The 17,227-nt window shown below is 50.5% G+C and overlaps 6 protein-coding genes and 2 non-coding genes across 8 annotated transcripts; 5 read left to right on the top strand and 3 right to left on the bottom strand.

The window, feature by feature from the left end:
- Nucleotides 1–1,031: 1,031 nt before the first annotated feature.
- ColSpa_00663 (uncharacterized protein) lies at nucleotides 1,032–2,384 on the top strand (the record flags this gene model as incomplete). The annotated part of the gene is made up of 1 exon (XM_049266875.1): nucleotides 1,032–2,384. The coding sequence occupies one exon, from the start codon at nucleotides 1,032–1,034 to the stop codon at nucleotides 2,382–2,384; it is 1,353 nt and encodes a 450-aa protein (XP_049122832.1).
- Nucleotides 2,385–3,911: 1,527 nt separating this feature from the next.
- ColSpa_00662 (uncharacterized protein) lies at nucleotides 3,912–4,175 on the top strand (the record flags this gene model as incomplete). Its single annotated transcript, XM_049266874.1, has 1 exon — nucleotides 3,912–4,175. The coding sequence occupies one exon, from the start codon at nucleotides 3,912–3,914 to the stop codon at nucleotides 4,173–4,175; it is 264 nt and encodes an 87-aa protein (XP_049122831.1).
- A 960-nt stretch (nucleotides 4,176–5,135) lies between these two features.
- On the top strand, nucleotides 5,136–5,232 carry ColSpa_tRNA_013. The gene is made up of 2 exons: nucleotides 5,136–5,173; nucleotides 5,197–5,232. It is a non-coding gene; the product is annotated as a tRNA-Val (tRNA).
- A 7-nt stretch (nucleotides 5,233–5,239) lies between these two features.
- On the top strand, nucleotides 5,240–5,334 carry ColSpa_tRNA_014. Its single transcript has 2 exons — nucleotides 5,240–5,275; nucleotides 5,299–5,334. It is a non-coding gene; the product is annotated as a tRNA-Ala (tRNA).
- Nucleotides 5,335–8,486: 3,152 nt separating this feature from the next.
- On the bottom strand, nucleotides 8,487–9,530 carry ColSpa_00661 (polysaccharide monooxygenase Cel61a; the record flags this gene model as incomplete). The annotated part of the gene is made up of 1 exon (XM_049266873.1): nucleotides 8,487–9,530. One exon carries the CDS (start codon nucleotides 9,528–9,530, stop codon nucleotides 8,487–8,489), a length of 1,044 nt encoding a protein of 347 aa, XP_049122830.1.
- Nucleotides 9,531–11,214: 1,684 nt separating this feature from the next.
- On the bottom strand, nucleotides 11,215–11,953 carry ColSpa_00660 (uncharacterized protein; the record flags this gene model as incomplete). The annotated part of the gene is made up of 4 exons (XM_049266872.1): nucleotides 11,215–11,374; nucleotides 11,444–11,553; nucleotides 11,619–11,781; nucleotides 11,835–11,953. 4 exons carry the CDS (start codon nucleotides 11,951–11,953, stop codon nucleotides 11,215–11,217), a joined length of 552 nt encoding a protein of 183 aa, XP_049122829.1.
- Nucleotides 11,954–12,756: 803 nt separating this feature from the next.
- On the top strand, nucleotides 12,757–13,366 carry ColSpa_00659 (uncharacterized protein; the record flags this gene model as incomplete). Its single annotated transcript, XM_049266871.1, has 2 exons — nucleotides 12,757–13,145; nucleotides 13,228–13,366. 2 exons carry the CDS (start codon nucleotides 12,757–12,759, stop codon nucleotides 13,364–13,366), a joined length of 528 nt encoding a protein of 175 aa, XP_049122828.1.
- Nucleotides 13,367–13,814: 448 nt separating this feature from the next.
- ColSpa_00658 (calcium-transporting ATPase 2) lies at nucleotides 13,815–17,227 on the bottom strand (the record flags this gene model as incomplete). Its single annotated transcript, XM_049266870.1, has 2 exons — nucleotides 13,815–14,693; nucleotides 14,750–17,227. The coding sequence occupies 2 exons, from the start codon at nucleotides 17,225–17,227 to the stop codon at nucleotides 13,815–13,817; spliced, it is 3,357 nt and encodes a 1,118-aa protein (XP_049122827.1).

The following is a 17,227-nucleotide window of genomic DNA, read 5'->3' as shown; positions in this document are numbered from 1 at the left end:
GATCTAATAATGATTAGTATATGGCAACTGTAATAGACCAATTGAAATAAAGGTTGTCCCTTTCTCTGATACGGCGAAATCGCAGCCATTGGGGTACCAAGGCCACCAAAAAAACGGGTTTGGCTGCCTGCCAGCTCGCATCTGTTATTAGACCAAGTCTAAGCGCCTAAAGCTTACCCATGATGCATTTACCACTCGAGCCGGCGAGCTGCCCGGCGTCGACGGACCGCCACACACACGCACTCGCAAGCTGAATTCTCCCTCCAACAGGCTTGCGATAGGCAAGTTAGCCCGCCCTACCCTCCAACATCACACTTTCTCGTGTGCGTGCTTTCTTGTCTACTTACGGCTGTATCCTGCATTGAACCCAACGGCGCTGCAGGAACGGATGCATTGCCTAAAACGGATATGGTGTGGAAGCTCGTAGTGGGAAAGAACTGCAACTCTGGCCAGGGTTCCACGCAACTCACCGAGGCACTCGCATGCTCACATGCTCGAAGTGACAAGAGCAAGAACTGCTGAGGACGAATCATTGCCCCCCAATTCGGGCACTTGTCTTAGGAACACGGCTAAGCTTTGTGCCCTCTGGTTTACCTGACCCTTCGCACTAGCAAAGTGGGTGGCTGGGGAAGGCCCATCAAGCACTCGCAAATGAGGGGAATTGCTAGCCCGCCGATCCCCATCACTCGGCATATATCTCCCGATAGTTTGCCAAAGGTTTCCTTACAGCCCTTTCAGAAAGACCTTGTATCCCAGTCGCCCACATCCCTTGGTACGCCTGTCTGATGAAATCCTGATGTTGGGGTAGATATTGAATCATCATACTGTGGATAGAGCCTTGATTGTGCCGGTGCTCCGGAAACGTTCTTCACCTGCTGCAACTCTCAATCCAGCTCGACTCAGCACAACAGAGACAAGTCAATTGACTATCTTCATCACTTGCTTCTTCTCGTAGTAACCTCGGTTCCGTTTGGTGCCCACTTCGGCTGCATGAGCCCCAACACCTCGGCACATGGGAAACGCTGTTCGCAATGCTAGCTAGGGACTTCAAGCGTGTGGTCCTCATTGTAGGCCCCTTCCTCTTTCTCACCTACGTCGGCATCCAATACCTCGACCTCAGGGACTCAGCCTCGGGTCTCGAGCATTGGTTCGACCGCATCTTTGCACCGAATTGGAGGCAAAACGATGAACTCAACCCCAATCAACAACTAGCGCCTTTGGCCTCACCGACCCAGTCACACGCTGCGATTGCATCGACAACCCTGACATCGACGGAGGCAACACATCACGAGATATTTTCGACATCAACCTTTGACAAAAAGTTTTTCCACATACGTTTTCGGGGAGAAGAAACCATCAATCCTAATATTTTACCCCATCCCAACCTTGACAACACATTTATCATCGTTGCGCAGAAAAGAAAAGCAAATGACAATACAGTCGAGCATGTTGAGTTGGTGTGCAACGCCATCTTCACACTGGAAGGGCTAACCTGCGCCGAATCACCATTGGTTCTCCCTATCGCCGCTACAAAGAGCGGCGACGAAAAATGCCCTCCTAACTTAGCATACATCGCCCTCAATATCGGACCTCACGATGCTCGCGTCTTTCATGGCCCCAAGGCTCCTTTCATCGTGTTTGGCTCTAACTCGAAGTTCACATGCTTCGGACAGTTCATGCAAGACTTCCGCTCGCTTGGGAACTGGGACTTTGAAATGTCGTTGGACTTAAGCTTTGGCCTTGGCACAGAGCTACAACGTCCTCCGCCTTGGGGCACGATGGAGAAGAACTGGTTTCCCTTCTGGGATGAGAATGGCGCGCTCTACCTTCACCAGGACGTGGCGCCTAAACGGGTCTTCGCCAAACTGAACGCGGACGGCTCTGTGGGGCCTGACCTTGCGCCGTTGGCGGCCGGGGACGAGGCATGTCTAAGCAAGTACATGCCAAATCTGCCACCGGACCACGAGTCGATACATCAGGCGACCAACTCACTAAGCATTTCATTTTGTAAAAGGAGTGACCCGACATGCAAGGCTACCAGCGACAACACTTTTATTTTCACTGTATTCCAACACAAGACCTTTTATCGCTTTCATAGCGAATATGAACCATATGTCATGGTTTTCCGCCAAAAGGCACCCTTTGAAACATATGCAGTCTCGAGGAGACCAATATGGATTCATGGTCGAGGGAAGAACCTTGACGGGAGTTCCGACATGTTTTACGTGACTTCCATGAGTTGGAAACGGAAGGATCAGAGATACCATGGCTTTTTAGATGATGTACTCTTTGTTTCGTTTGGGATTGAGGACAAACGGACTGGAGCCATTGATGTTCTCGCAGAGGATCTACTGGCTGAGCTTGGAGTTTGTTTAGAGGCGTGATGAGTTACTTGTTGCTTTCATAATATCGGTGACTGGTATAGATGTCATAAGTAGCACACAACGAATTTGGTAAGAACTTTTGAAGCCCACGATCTTTGCGGCCCACAACAATGTTACTGTTCTATTCTGTATTCGTGTCTTGATAGTTGTGTCTGAAATACACCCAGGTATCTCCAAACCTTCTCTTCATAGTTGTTGCGACAACTGCATGACGCATCCGAAATCACGAAACGCATTGCCAACATTAGATGGGCTATGGGAGGATGGAAAAAATAGGTAGAACATGTCACGTTGTATGTAGGTGATCAAAATTCCGAAACAGAAGAAAGTCTGAACAGCACCTCTTATCGAAGCATATGTTGTAGTGGAAGACCATGGTAGCGAAGCCCATGTCTCGCATTTACTCGCCATGTAATGTGTAGATAAAATGTTTCAGCAGACCTAGACTACTCGTATCCGGACTCCAGCCCCAAAGGTAAACTCTTTTTGTGGCGTTGTCTCATGCTGTACCGAATCCGGGAAGACCGTGGCTTCGCCCCACGCTGAAATTTCCACAAACCATCAGACATTTTACCTTGATGGAATTCGAAAAGAGAGAGAGTTGTCTCCAACTATCGGAGAGTGGAAAGGACAGAAACAAGATTGAAGTCGTCCACCCCGCAATTTTCGAGTCGTATTCTCTGCTGATATCCAGGCTTTACTACCGGGCTAGTAGGCCATCAATGGAGTTGCATATTGCAAGGTGCTCCTTCAAGACCTTTGCTCGGGCCGAACGCGATAAACTTCGAAAGCAATAATAAAATACTGCGTGCCAGTTACACTGGCCATGGAATATTCCAAGCACGGCAGCGTCAGCATCCGGACTGCAAACGAACATCTCAAGCTGAAATGTCCCGTCAGGTCATCGAGGGATCCGCGTCCCGGAATAGTTAGTGCACCATGCCTAATGTGGCCGACGAGAACAATGGAAGGCAAGCCACATGTACATTACACTACGCCAGAAAAGCCATGGCTCAGTCTGGATGCGGAATGTTGGAACGGAATTAGTCGATTGCCGCACAAGGGTCAGTTCTTGGGGATTGCCACCGACAAAGCATTCCTCATTTTGTCTTCGCCTTATTAACGGAACATCCCAGGACATCTCACGAATTCGTCCTTATCAAGATTCCACCATATTATTGAGTTTCCGCACAGGTAACATAGTCACTCAAAGCCACAAATTCCATCATCCAGCCGACGTATAAATTAGATCGAAGTGTCGACGAAGCGGCATACCGATCAATATAGATGTACAACTCAAACGTCAGGATGATTAGCCCCGATCACTCCCTCACTTTTGTGAACTCGGCGTCGAAAAGCTTCGATCTCATTCAACACACGGATCCGACCGCCCCAGATATCCGAATGATCCACGAATTACCCGATAACACGGTCTTAGCAAAAGGTGGAGAGGCCCTTATGTCATGGACAAAGGGGTGCTATTTCGGCAAAAGCGGACGCGACGATGTAATGCTCTGTTGGCAAGAGATGGAGGCATTGCAATCGTTCTGCGTCGGCATTGAATCACCCGAAAGAGGGTTTTTCAAGCCTATCCAGTCACACTACAAGATCAAGTATAACGACGGAAAGACGATTAAGGACTGGTTCTTCCCTTCTAATAATCCTGCGGATCCATATACGTTCCCGAATACCATGGACGTCGATATCGTGGTAACAAGTTACGCTGTGAAAGACAAGCTGGAACTTACAATCACGATTAAGGATAGGGGTTCATCGGACCTCAAGCAGTGATGGTATGTGTCTGGATGATATCAACTCAGTATCTATCCGGGAAAAGAATTCTTAACGCATAAAACTAACAAGTTGCGTTAGGGCGGATAGCGGAAAACTTACGAAAGGCAGTGAAAGAACTGGAGAGTTAGATTTAGATTAATGGTCGGGACATTTTGCCATGTAAAGTTGAAGTTAGGTGTGACACACTACTATCCCGTCAAACATCACCGCGCATTCCGGTTTACAAAAAGATCAGCTCTGATCATGGCAATAATTTTCATGCAGAGCGGTGATGCATTCTTGAACCAATCGATAACTTCGAGGAGTGTTTTGAGGCCAAACAGTCATTTCGGTTTGATGCACAATTTGCTGCTTTCATTATGACAGGGAGCTTGGACCAGTCGCGACTCAAAATCGACAGACATGAAAGCTCTGAGATCTGTATGACTGTTTAATAAGTACTTAAATCTACCAGATCCCATGTGCTCTCACCAGCCTGGAGATAGAGCTTACTCATGATATAAAAGAGGGAAACCAAGTCCGAGGATCACGATCGCGTCGTGATTTGCGATTCGAGTCGGAATCTTCGCAAAGGTCGTAATTAGGCATTTACGAAATATTCAACTAAGTCAAACCCAACAATTAGTCAGGTTTAAGGACGGATCAAGAATTTCGTCTAAATGCCATGATTGCGCGATCTTTATCGCAAAGTTGGAACAATGTGAAGGCATGAGTGTGACATATCTAAAGTTGTAAACTGGCAAACAAATCACGGGACAGTGAGTAGGCTAAAACGCAATGAATCTGCCTTCTTGAATATCCTCATAAGAAATAGCTGTGGGACTTCCTTGACGGGGCTCACATCACTCGCTCCCCTGTCGTGGCCCCAATTAGACCTTTGCTCCACAGACTTCTCCATTGGGAACACAGTAGCCACAGATGAAGCTATCTTGCGGATACACCACCACAATACACAATGGTCTGGTGGTGTAGTTGGTTATCACGTCAGTCTAACAACTCGAAGCAATTCGGCTGAGCACACTGAAGGTCTCCGGTTCAAGTCCGGGCTAGATCATCGGCATGGGCGATTGGTTTAGTGGTATAATGACCGCTTAGCAAAGAAGTCATTCTTGAATCTTTCTGCGGTAGGTCCTGGGTTCGATTCCCAGATCGTCCAATTTTTGCCCCATACGATACTGATGTTGTTTTCGATGTGGCCGTGGCAAGGATTTCGTTGCTCCCTCTAGGCTGGCTCCTGTCATCATTTTGTGGATAAATCCAAGGTTCCCTACAGCATGGCTTAAGAAAGCCACAGTCTGACAGTGGCGGATGGCCACCAGTGACCAGTCCAATCACTGGAGAAAAGCGTGCCGCTGTTGTGGGCCCGTGGCTGCTTACAAGCGCTAGTGTACCTGTAACTGCCAGGTGTGACATGGTGTCTTACGTCCAAGCAAAGGGTTCAAATCGTAGCCGAGCTACATTGTCGACACCTCCAAATTATGGTTGTTCCTTCGGTTTTAAAGAACTACAAAAGCCAGTTTGAAATCTACACCAAAGATGGCATCGTTGCTGTTACGTAGGTGGCCATTAATCGCTGTCGTGCACCAACAGCTGCGACGACCCTTTGGGTTTCGTACCATATTCATTGCAAAATGGCTTATAGGCCATTGCTTTATCCGACTATGTGAGTCCAAAGGAATTTGCACAATCATTAGCGACTGTTATGCTGAGAAGCTGATAGGCCCGAAGGCTCAGTGAATCTGACACACCTTGCCAGGCATCCAAACAATTCGATCCTGGCTTGGTTGGAGCGGGCGCGCTAAGATAAGGAACATCCCTATTGGCTCTCATCCGCCAGACCCGGCGCTGAACTTTCTGACTTTCACTTCCCGCCAATAAACCTAGATGAGACGAAGCTTTTCTTCAAATAAAAACGTTTAAAGCACAGTCTCCCCCTTGAATCGGTATGATATTGTTCGCAGTTTTGCTCCGGTCCCCACCAACCGCTTGACAAGACGTCGCAAATTCTGTGGCCCATCATGGCACCTACATCGCAACTGTTGCCCCCGTCATTAGCTTGTCAGGCATTAGCCTGCTAGCGCTCGGCTCTGTGGTGATTTTGTACCTCATCAGCCGAGCTTTCTACAGCGTCACGTATCCCAAAGGAGTTCCACTCGTTGGTGAGCCAGAAGGAGCCACACGATTCAGTATTCGCACATACTGGCGATACTACACAGACTGCGAAGGCTTGTATCGCGAGGCTTACGATAATGTATTTCACCCGCGAGCCTATCTATCCTATTCAATCGAGCTAATTTATAGCCCAGTACTCCAAGAAGGGCAAGCTTGTGGTCGTTCCCGGACTTGGTTTCCGCCATGAGGTCATCATGCCTACGAGTTCCATGCGCTGGGTGCAGACTCAACCAGAATCGGCGCTTGACGTAAACACAGCGTTCGCAGAGATTGACCAAGTGCATTGGGCTCTCGGACACGATCGCTACGTTGTCGACGCATGGCAAGGACTCTTGGTCAAGACTGAGCTGAACGCTGCATTGGAAAACATTTGTGCCGCCTTGAACGATGAGCTTGCTTTTGCTTTTGACAAATGGTTTGGGACCGACTCAGAGTGGAAAGAAATTGACCTGTTAGAGTCAATGAAGATGGTTGTAGCTCAGGCCGCTAGTCGCTTCACGATTGGTGTCGACTTGTGTGAGTACCTTTGGGCCAGGACAATGAACTCTTGTGCTAACACCCACTAGGCCGAAACGAGGAATATCTGAACCTATGTCTGGATATTATCAACCGGCTCATCCTGAATGCAGGCGCTTCGGGGGCTAGTCCACGGATTCTGCGGCCTATGGTCGGCACTTTGATTAATCTCCCATTGCACAGCAAAATCAACAGGCTCAAGAAGATGTTCGAGCCGATTTGGGAGAAACGTCTCGAAACGTTAAAATACGACCGAGAAGACCCGAACCATGATGAGCCACGTGACCACATACAGATGATGGCACGCTACGCTAAAGAGCATCGCCCGGAGGAATTCAACGATATCGACATGATGACGCGACGTTTGATCGCAGCTAACTTTGGCTCAATGCACCAAACCAGTATTCAAACTACCAATATGCTCCTCAACATCTTGGGCTCTGATTCAGAGTTCAACACCATTTCCACTTTGCGAGATGAAGTTAATCGTGTCCTGTACAGCGACGGAAACGACAACTGGACAAAGGCCAAGGTCAGGATGATGGTCAAGGCAGACAGCGTCGCTCGGGAGACTCTTCGGGTCAACAGTTTCGGCGGGCGTGCAGTCTTCCGGAGGGTGATGGTGGATGGCTTCAAGACACCGGATGGTACCCACTTGCCCAAGGGTACTCTCATATCTTTCCTCGGACAAGCAGTGCAGACAGACAATGAGATCGTGGAGGACCCCCTGAAGTACGACCCTTTTCGCTTCTCCCGCATGCGGGAGAATGCCGCTGCAAAAGACGAAAAGGCGCCCCCTGTCTCCTTTGTCACAACCAGCGCCGAATTCTTGCCATTTGGTCACGGAAAGCACGCATGCCCTGGTCGGTTTCTTATTGACTTTGAGCTGAAGATGATCATCGCCTACGTGTTGGGGCATTACGATGTGGAGTTCCCTCCGGAGTACAACGGGAAGCGCCCAGAGAACCACTGGGTGACTGAGGCATGTTTCCCGCCGGATGGTGTCAGAATACGCGTAAAGAGAAAGAAGGACGCCAACCTTGAATGAGGAAAAGGGGCACCATGAAGTTAGATGGTGCAAACTATTAGTGTTGTTGGAAGCAACATCCCATCGGCTGCGGAGTCACATCAATCTTGCCAAGATGCGGAGAACACCAAGAAGATTGACAGCCAACATACTTTCTTCGAACTGAAAACATACAAATAGAATTGTATCTGGAGAAATAATCGATATTTTGCCGCCTTTCTGATAATATGCGGCGCGTCCCGGTTCACAAACTGAAAGGTAGATTTTATCTTGCGAAATTCGAAGTGAGATTACAACTTTGAATGATGCTGGGACAACCCTTGATACTTTTCTCGGGGTGACGACGAGGCGGTACAAACCCGAACTCTCACAAGACTATGCAATAAGTCAGTCTGGGGTTTTAGAAGACAATTAGAACCAGTTTATCGATTGCTTGCCTTTTGAGAGCTCAAGAAGAGTTTTATAACTATTTCCTACTGATGACGGCAAGGTAGGGGAGCTGGCCCCTCTTCAGCTATATACATGAAGCTAAAAACTATTCTAAGATCAATCCCCCTAGGCTCCTACGGATATAATAATTGTTTCAGTCTCCACTAGACGCACTGGGAGTAGAATTCGTTCAGAGCTTGGCACGTGGATCCTGCGACACAAGTCGTTGAGCCTGTCCAACCCTGGCCACCACACTGGCCGTACTTGGGCACTGTTGCGCCGCCGCCGCCGCTTGCGGCCGTTGTCGTCGTTGTTCCAGGTCTGGTGGTAGTCACCGGCGCTGGAGCAGTAGTAGTTCGCAGCGTTGTGGTAGGACTACTTCCTCCGTTCCCGCCATTGCCTCCGGCAGGCGTCGCACTCGATGTCGCGGTCGGTTTGGCAACGCTTTGAGCGACGGTCGACGGGAGACCCGAAACCAGTGTTGGGCCCGGCATCGGGTACACAATGGGACTGGTGTAGATGTTGAAGAGGATGCCGGGGTCGTTTGACTTGTACAGCGCAGTGCCCTTGACTCCGGCAGGAGCAAGGGAGCCTCCTCCAGTGACTTGCAGGTTGAAACACTGAGGGTAAGCTTGAGCACCGTTGGGGTTACCTCCTGAGTGCAGCGCAATGATCTCATGGCGGAGGACGTAGTTACCAGGGGCAAGAGTGGGCGGGATCTGAACCGTCCAGGTGAAGCTGTTCGCGATGAGCACATCATCGGCCCACTTGCCGTTCTGGAGCGACATGTCCACGACACCGCCGGCGTCAATTTTGAAAAAGTTCAGGGAGGTCTTGTCAACGGTTTCGCAGTCGCCGCTGCACTTAGCGAGGTAGTCGATGACAGGGCCCTTGTGCGAGTCGGGCCAAGTATTCCAGATGAGCTGGATTTTGGCTCCTGCAGGGACGGTGGCATGGCCGCCGGCGGGGCTGCCGTTTTTGTGGCAGATGATGTCGTTGGTACCGAAGTTAACGGGCTCAACGAAGCCGTTGTCAGGGGCGTCGATCTTCCAGCCAACAACAGGTCCCGTAGGGGGAGAATAAGTGAAGGCGGGAGAGTCCCAGCCGCGGTAGGCAACACCGTCAGCGACAAGCCAATCCACGTGGCCGTGAGCCGCGACGGTGGCAACTAGGGCCAGGAGGAGAGATGAAGGGTTGAGATTGCCCATGCTGCTACTGGTCGTAGTAAATTGATCGTAATGAAGGTATACAGAGGTAACCCGGAGACTTGGGTGATAATCGTTGACAAGTTCAGGCAAAATGCAACCCAGAGAGCTGGGAATTGCGGCATATATAGTGCTCCGTTTTGAGCCACAGGCATCGCATCGATGGTGCCAAAAGGATTCCAGCGGATATTGGTCACCATCCCAATCATCGAGTGGGGCATCGTGCCATCACGAAGCAGTCACGGCAAGATGTTGCCGTAGTCTGACTACCCAAGTCATCTACCGGGTTTAGATTAAGTCAAGACCCAAGAACCAAAGATTTTCTTCATTTCCCCACAGACTCCTGCATGACTACCTTGCCCACCATGCGGCAAGTCCTTGTCACGAGCCCATGACGGCGCGCCATGATGGGACGCATTCATCCGTACTGCCTGAATCGGACGCTGGGCATGGCGTCCAAGCTGGCAAAATTGATTGGGAGCCATAATGTCAGAATACTTGGTTTCCGGCTGAGAAGGTAGAGCACGTGTAGTCCAAAAATGGTTGCGGCTAAGGAAGCGCCAACAAATTAAAAATGTCAGAATTAGGAAATCTCGGTTGGTTGGCACCGAGAAATGTAACGGGCACAGGTGTTGGGGTCGCATCGTGGGACCGAGAATGTTGGATCGAAGTGATTGGCGGGCCGGCAGCCCGGATGGTCTTTGTAACACCGTGGCTGCCTCCCTACAAATCGTTTGCTCGTCAGAAGTTTTGGTGGTCCGTCGATGTGGAGGGTGGCTGCATCCACGAGAAGCTACCATCAGTACTTAAAAGAGCGGGTATCATTGGACATGCCTAAGCTGACTGTAGATGACATTCAAATCGAGTATCCCAAAGAAAACCCCACTGTATGAATGAAGAAGACCATGGGATGAAGGAAAAGGCCCCTTTTCTTCGGCATTTTTGGTCATTGATGGTTGACGAGAATGATTGTGCGTAATCACCGTGGCGTTTTTAGGTTCGCGGCCCCCTGTTGCCGGTCGTTCGTCATCTTTCAATACTCTTTGATGTTGATGCCTTTGATGGATATGCTTATAGAATATTTCTCAAATCCCTTCAGTATAGGTTCAGTTGTTTCTGGGCTTGATGTGAGGAAACACGAGACGGTATACGCTTATCAGTCAATCCACCAAGGCCACAATCTACAATGACAGGAAACGGTGACGTAGAGATATCGACAAAGACTTTAATGAAGCCGGGGACGCTGTCCATGGAAAATTTAGTGAGTCATCAATAACGACGACTGACTTCGACGTACCCAGCTGATACGTCTTGTCTCTAGCATGCTCCAGGAAAAGTTGTGCTTTATTTCTTGTACTCGGTGTGAAATGTCGGAAGATATAGCCCTTTCCCGTTTTGATCGATCTTGATTCTGGTCTTGTCTGCTCCACCCCATCGCAGGTCACATTCCTCAGTTCTACGTCGCGGCCTGTATGTTGTCAACCATAAAGAATGGTTCCCAAAACCACAGGCATTAGAAATCCAGTATGTAGCTATTCAGGTCTATACCTTCATGTCACAGTAACGTCGAATGACACGCTAGCGTAGCTCAATACGCAAGAGATACAAGGACAGTGCAATGTGACATGTAATGAGCGTGTTTGTTTCATTTCAGTCAAATAGCTGGAATACGGCTCTCCTTTTCTTCCTAAGTCCTCAAACTGTCACAGGGAATGTCAGACGGCACGCCGATAGGGCTGACAAAGTAGTCGTGGTACCAATACACCTGCTGCTCTGGTATAGTGGACAGGTTCGGCGCCGCATCAACAGACTGATTTGTCTTCAGGATTGTGTATTGAGTCTTGTAGCTGTGTCCAATGATTAGAACCCACATCAAACGGACAGGATAAATCTTTTTTCATATATATGGCACTCACTAGATCTGCGAGCAGTTACCCGTCTTGAAGTTGTTTTCAATGCGTCCGTGGGCCTCATATACTGTTGCGGTTGCGTTGTTGTCGACAACAAAAGTTGTATTGGGAAAGTGCTGCACGTGCCATTAGCCACGTCTACCCACCATGAAAATATCCCAAAGGGCGGGTGGAAACATACCGTCAAGCTCATGTTGCCATCAATGGGCAAGAAGCGTTGCTTGCATCTGGTAATCGCTTCGGCGCCAACGCAGTGAATGCTCAGGGTCGTTTGCATACCATCTCGCGTGAAAAAGTCAGTATATGCCGTCGTGGCGGCGGGATCCTCCGCGGGAGTGACCAGACTGGACTATGTGTCAGTCGCTGGCTCAAATTTTACAGAGAGACCGCCACTTACGCGCGGAGGAAGTCCTTAAACTCGGGCTGCACGCCGGGTTGTGGGTCGTAGTTGGTGAAGTCGATTGCCGCAACGAAGCACGCGGCGGAAAGCGCCGGGATGACGAATGAGAGATGCATCTTGGATATCCGAGTACCCAACGGAGTTTGAAAGAGTGACTTGAATGACTGTCCTTAAACTATTAATGAAAAGACGTGTCTTGCGGGGTTTCACGCTCCCGCTTTCAAAATAAGGGACCAATTTATACAAAGTGTAGTTGAAAATAACTTTAGATTATGCGGATGGATGGCCAAGCCGCAGTGTCGATGTGTCAGACAGAAAGCCCGTCATACAACGACGCTACATAGCCCGCCCATATTATAAGTAACTACAAAGGTCGATTTTATCCCAGAATTACGGACTGAGCAAGAGGCTCTTTGAGTAGTCATCTGAGAACGTTCTAGGTAGTGCCCTTATTTCGGCTTAAGTCGTCCCAGTTGACAAAAGCTTAATAGACAAATCAACCCAAAGACCTGTAAAGCTTAACAAGCTTCCGACCAACCAGAAGCAGTGGAAAAGAGAAAGAATGAGAGATACGGGCCACTTCCCAGGGTCGAAGGTGCCCCTGAGCTGGGGTGCACCCTGACTAACATGGGATGAAGGTTTACAGGGCCTCCTGTTCCACTCCATGCCGAACCCTCCCGGCCCTATTCAGACCATCCGTTTGCGCCGGCGCCGCCGATAAAATGAAATGAGATCCCTGAGATTGAAATCTTGGGTGCGCATGGCAAGGCGCTGGCAGACAGCTTTGAAGTTGTTTAAAGTGCCGAGTTGAAATTTCGGTACTGGCATTTCTAGAAGTGGCACTTCCAGCTTTCTGTGCTCTCACCTCATCCATCCCAGCATCTCACCGGTTCAGTCTTTGCCGCGTCCCCATTGCAGGATGAAGACCCCCACAGCCCTGTTCTTCTTGGCTGCCGCCCTCGTTAACGCGGTCGACATGGCGCCCTACAAACCCGCCGCGGACGTCGACGCGACGTTTGCCAAGTTCGTGGAAGAGTACTACCTCACATCGGAAGACAAGGACGCAACTACCTCGTTCACCAACTTCTGGCCAGCCGACGGCAAGCTCATCATCGCGGGACGCACGTTCGTCGGGTCCTCGGCCATGCTGGGCGTCAAACAGTCGCTGCTCCCGCCGGGCGGGAACAAGTCGTGGTGGCACCTGATCCGCGGCGCGACTGTGGCAGGGGAGACGGAGGCGGAGAAAACATTTGTTGCAGAAATTGTGATTCAGACCACCTATATTGGAGGGAACTGCTCGCAGGCGTAGTAAGTCTCGCCATTACTCGACAAAGACGCGCACCTGTAAATGATGCGCCTCGATGGAACGAGATGAACTGACCTTTCACAGTGGTAACGCGAGCTTTACTATCCTAAAGGACGCGCAAAGCACGCCGAGGCTGGAGCCGCACTCGGAGAGCTTGAGTGTGTACAACCTGACAGTGTCGACGACATATTCTCCCACGGACATTGCATGCAGCTCATCCTGAGCAAACCACATATAGGACACACTCGATCAAATGAGCAAGATGGTATGACTCACGACGCCTCGGACTCGCATGTATTCGTAATTCTGTTCATTTCATTCCGGATCAAGTCTGGATTACTTGTACTATCGTATCCAATTTGCACCCAGGGAAATGTTTCGCTCCGCAATGCCGTAAAGACAGGTTTTGCCCAGTGTGCCGACCCTTACACACGTGGTTTTTGGTGCCATTCGCCCAAAACGCCCCAAAAGACAACAAAAGGTCTTTATATGATGTGGGAACAGCCGCCCATGTTATTCTATACGTAACAAATGCCGGTCGTAAAATCGTTCAATAAGGAGTAAGAAGCAAACGCGCACTAAATGGTATCGTAACTGGCAAGATGTAACAGATGAAAGGGATATATATGCAAGTAAAGGCAAGTAAAGCTTAAAGCGAATAGAGACGTATCTCAGATATGACGCTTCTCATCGCCCTTGGCAGCAGCAGTGTTGTTCTCCTCGGGTTGGGTGGAGATAATGATGGCAGGCGCAGCGACTTTGGTTTCCTCGGAGCCAGAGGAGACACGTGCCTCCTCATCGGAAACGGCGTCGGCGTCGGTGGATTTATTGCGACGGAAGACGGCGCCAACTCTGGAGAAAAACATGCCAGAGGCACGGTAGACAATGACGACGGGTCTGCCGACTGTCTTGGCAATCTTCTCGAACCATGGGTCAGGGAAGAGACGAACGAGGACAGCCATGGGGAGAGAAAGGGAGGCCAGAACCACGGACACAGCCCAGTGCTCGCCGCTGATGCCGCCCTCGGTGATGCGGAAGGCCTTGCCACCAACAAAAATGATGGCAACCTGCGCGCCGACCATGATGCAGTTGATAACGATGAAGAAGTAGTTGCGGTGAACGCCCTCGAAGATGTTGAACTTGTTGTCGAGACGGCGGTTGTTGAACTCGTTGAAGATCTGCATCCAGACAAAGGTGTTGAAGATCATGGAATCAAGCTCAAGCTGCTCGTTCTCGTTGAGGGGGTCGTAGCCGAAGATGGCGTTACCAGCAAAATGCAAGATGAGGGTGGCGGTAAGCTGGAAGATGGCTTGACCAATGATCATCTTCCACATATTGATGGTGATGAGCGGCGCCTTCTTCCCCTGCGGGAGACGGTCGAGGATCTTTTCAGTGGGAGGGTCCGTAGCCAGAGCAAGGGCGGCGAAGGTGTCCATGATGAGGTTGACCCACAGGAGCTGGACGGCGGTGAGGACAGATTCCATGGTGGGGGAGGAGACGGCAGTGATGAAAGCGAGGAGGACGGCAGTAATGTTGACGGTGATTTGGAACTGAGTGAATCACATTAGTATCTTGCCATACAGTAGCTTTGATGAGTTGTACATACCTGAAGGAACTTCTGCACGGCGTCGTTTACTGCTCTTCCCCACTTCAACGCCGTGACAATCGAAGTAAAGTTATCGTCCATCAACACAATAGAAGAGGCCTCCTTGGCAACTTCAGTACCAGATATACCCATAGAGAAACCAACATCCGCAGCCTTGAGCGCGGGTGCATCGTTGGTACCGTCACCAGTCACAGCAACGGTTTCGCCAAGAGCCTTGAGGCGAGTGACCAAGACGCGCTTGTCCTCGGGCGAGGAACGGGCAAGAACCTGCAGACGAGGCAAGATCTCGTTCATCTTCTCAACGGAGAGCTTGCGGAAGACAGGGCCTTCCATGATGAGCCCATTCTCAGTGAAGATGCCACATTCGGTTGCGATGGCCTGGGCTGTGACAGCGTTGTCACCGGTGACCATGCGAACAACCACACCGGCATGCTTGGCCTTGCGGACAGCCTCGGGGACACCGGGACGAACGGGATCCTGGATACCAACAACCCCAGCGAAGACAAGGTCGTGGAGGATATCACCAAGATCAACATGTCCTTCGATAGTAGCGTTGACACCATGAGGCGGCCATTGAGGGAAGTCCTGGTAGATCAGGGCAATGGTGCGAAGAGACTGCTTTGCGTAGGCATCGATGGTACCTTCCAAGAACTGGCGGTCGGATTGCTCCAAGACAGGGGTGGAAAGGTCGGCGATATTAAGCTTCTGGGTGCAGTATCCGAGGAGAATTTCAGAAGCACCCTTAACGACTAGTCGGTAGCCAGCGTGGCTGGGCAGCTTGATAACGGCAGCCATGCACTTCTTGCCGGAGTCGAAAGGCATCATCTGAACTACATCTTCGTTGGAGCGGGCCTCAGATAAACCTTGCATGCCCAAGTGGTCCTTGGCGAACTGAAGCAGGGCGGTCTCAGTCTTGGAACCGATGAAGGTGGCCTGGCCATCCTCCTCTCCTTCGAAAGCAGTGGAGTTAATGGCGACCGACTGAACGAGAAGCTTCTTGGTGGCCTCGGGAAGAGACTGTGCAAACTCCACGGCGCTGGTGACCTTCTCGCCGTCGACCGACTTGGTGAAACTAGCGGTACCAAAGGTACCGGCAACCACCGTCATCTTGTTCGTAGTCAAAGTGCCGGTCTTGTCTGAGCAAATTGTCGTGGCGTTACCCATCGTCTCGCAAGCTCTGAGAATGCGAACCAGGTTGTTCTCCTTCAAAAGGCGGGTAGTAGCAAAAGCCAGCGCCAGGGTGACGGCCAAAGGAAGGCCCTCAGGCACGGCGACGACAATGATCGTAATAGCCACGATGAGGATATCCATGAAGGCCGAAGCCTTCTCAGCGCTACTCCCGGTGTTGCCAGACAGTCCGGCGAGAAACCGGATGAGGAGAACAACAAATAGCAAAAGGGCAGCGCTGCTTCCGAGCTTGGCGATAGCCATGGCCAAGCCCTCGAGCTTCTTCTGCAGAGGCGTAGCCTCCATCTCAGTGCGAACTGACATCATGATCTTTCCGAAGCTGGAGTTGGTGCCAACAGAGGTGCAGACAAAAGTGCCAACACCCTCCAGGACCTTGGCACCGGAGATGATGAAAGGATCGATGTCTTTGGAAGCGTTTCCAGACTGAAGGGCGTTGAAGACGGCATCGCCGCCAGTCTTCTTGAGAGCATCAGACTCACCCGTGGCCGAGGATTCATCGCATTTTAGGTCATGGCCACTGATAAAGATACCGTCCACTGGGACCAGATCACCAGGCTCGAGATGAATAACATCGCCGACCAAGATCTCCGCAACGTTTATCATGAAGGACTTGCCAGATCGAATAACCTTGACCTCGCGGTCCTCCTTCTTAGCGTTGAGCTTAACAAAGGCGCGTTCCTTTTGCCAGTCGTTGAGAGATCCAACTAGTGTGACGATTAAAATAGCAACCACAATGGCGACACCCTCAACCCAATCAACCGGTTGGCCTGCTTCAGGGTCATGTTCGGCGCCAAAGGTCTCATAAAGACCAAGCGCTAATGAGATGACAGCAGCAACAGTCAACAAAATAATGACTTTGTCGTTGTAGGCATTCCACATCAGCTTCCATAAAGGGGTTGCCTTTTTAGCGGGAAGCACGTTTCTGCCGTAAACTCGGGTGCGGTCAGTGAATCCATCACTGTTGGCATGCGTTGCGGTGGCTGATGGCTGAGCACCTGTCGTGGCGAAAATGGGTTCTTTGTGACCGGTGGCTTCCTCAAAACTGACTTTGCCTCGCACAGCCACCTCGTCTAGAGATAGTCCGGACTTGACATCTGTTTGCAGGCCCTTTTCGATGCCGTAAAGACCACCCAGTGCCTGGAAGGCGGATAAAGATTTTGGGTTCAAAAGTTTGTTGAGGTGCCCAGGGCTAAATGCAAAAGGGTTGTTTTCGACGACAAAGTCGGCTTCCGTGCCAGGGTCGGGCCTCAGAGCGCTATCTGGGTCTTCGGTGACAACGGTCGAATGCAT

This window comes from Colletotrichum spaethianum (assembly GCF_022836535.1).
Source record: "Colletotrichum spaethianum MAFF 239500 DNA, contig01, whole genome shotgun sequence".
NCBI lineage: Eukaryota > Fungi > Ascomycota > Sordariomycetes > Glomerellales > Glomerellaceae > Colletotrichum > Colletotrichum spaethianum.
The sequence above is the reverse complement of the archived record's forward strand: the minus strand, read 5'-3'. Positions and strand labels throughout refer to the sequence as shown.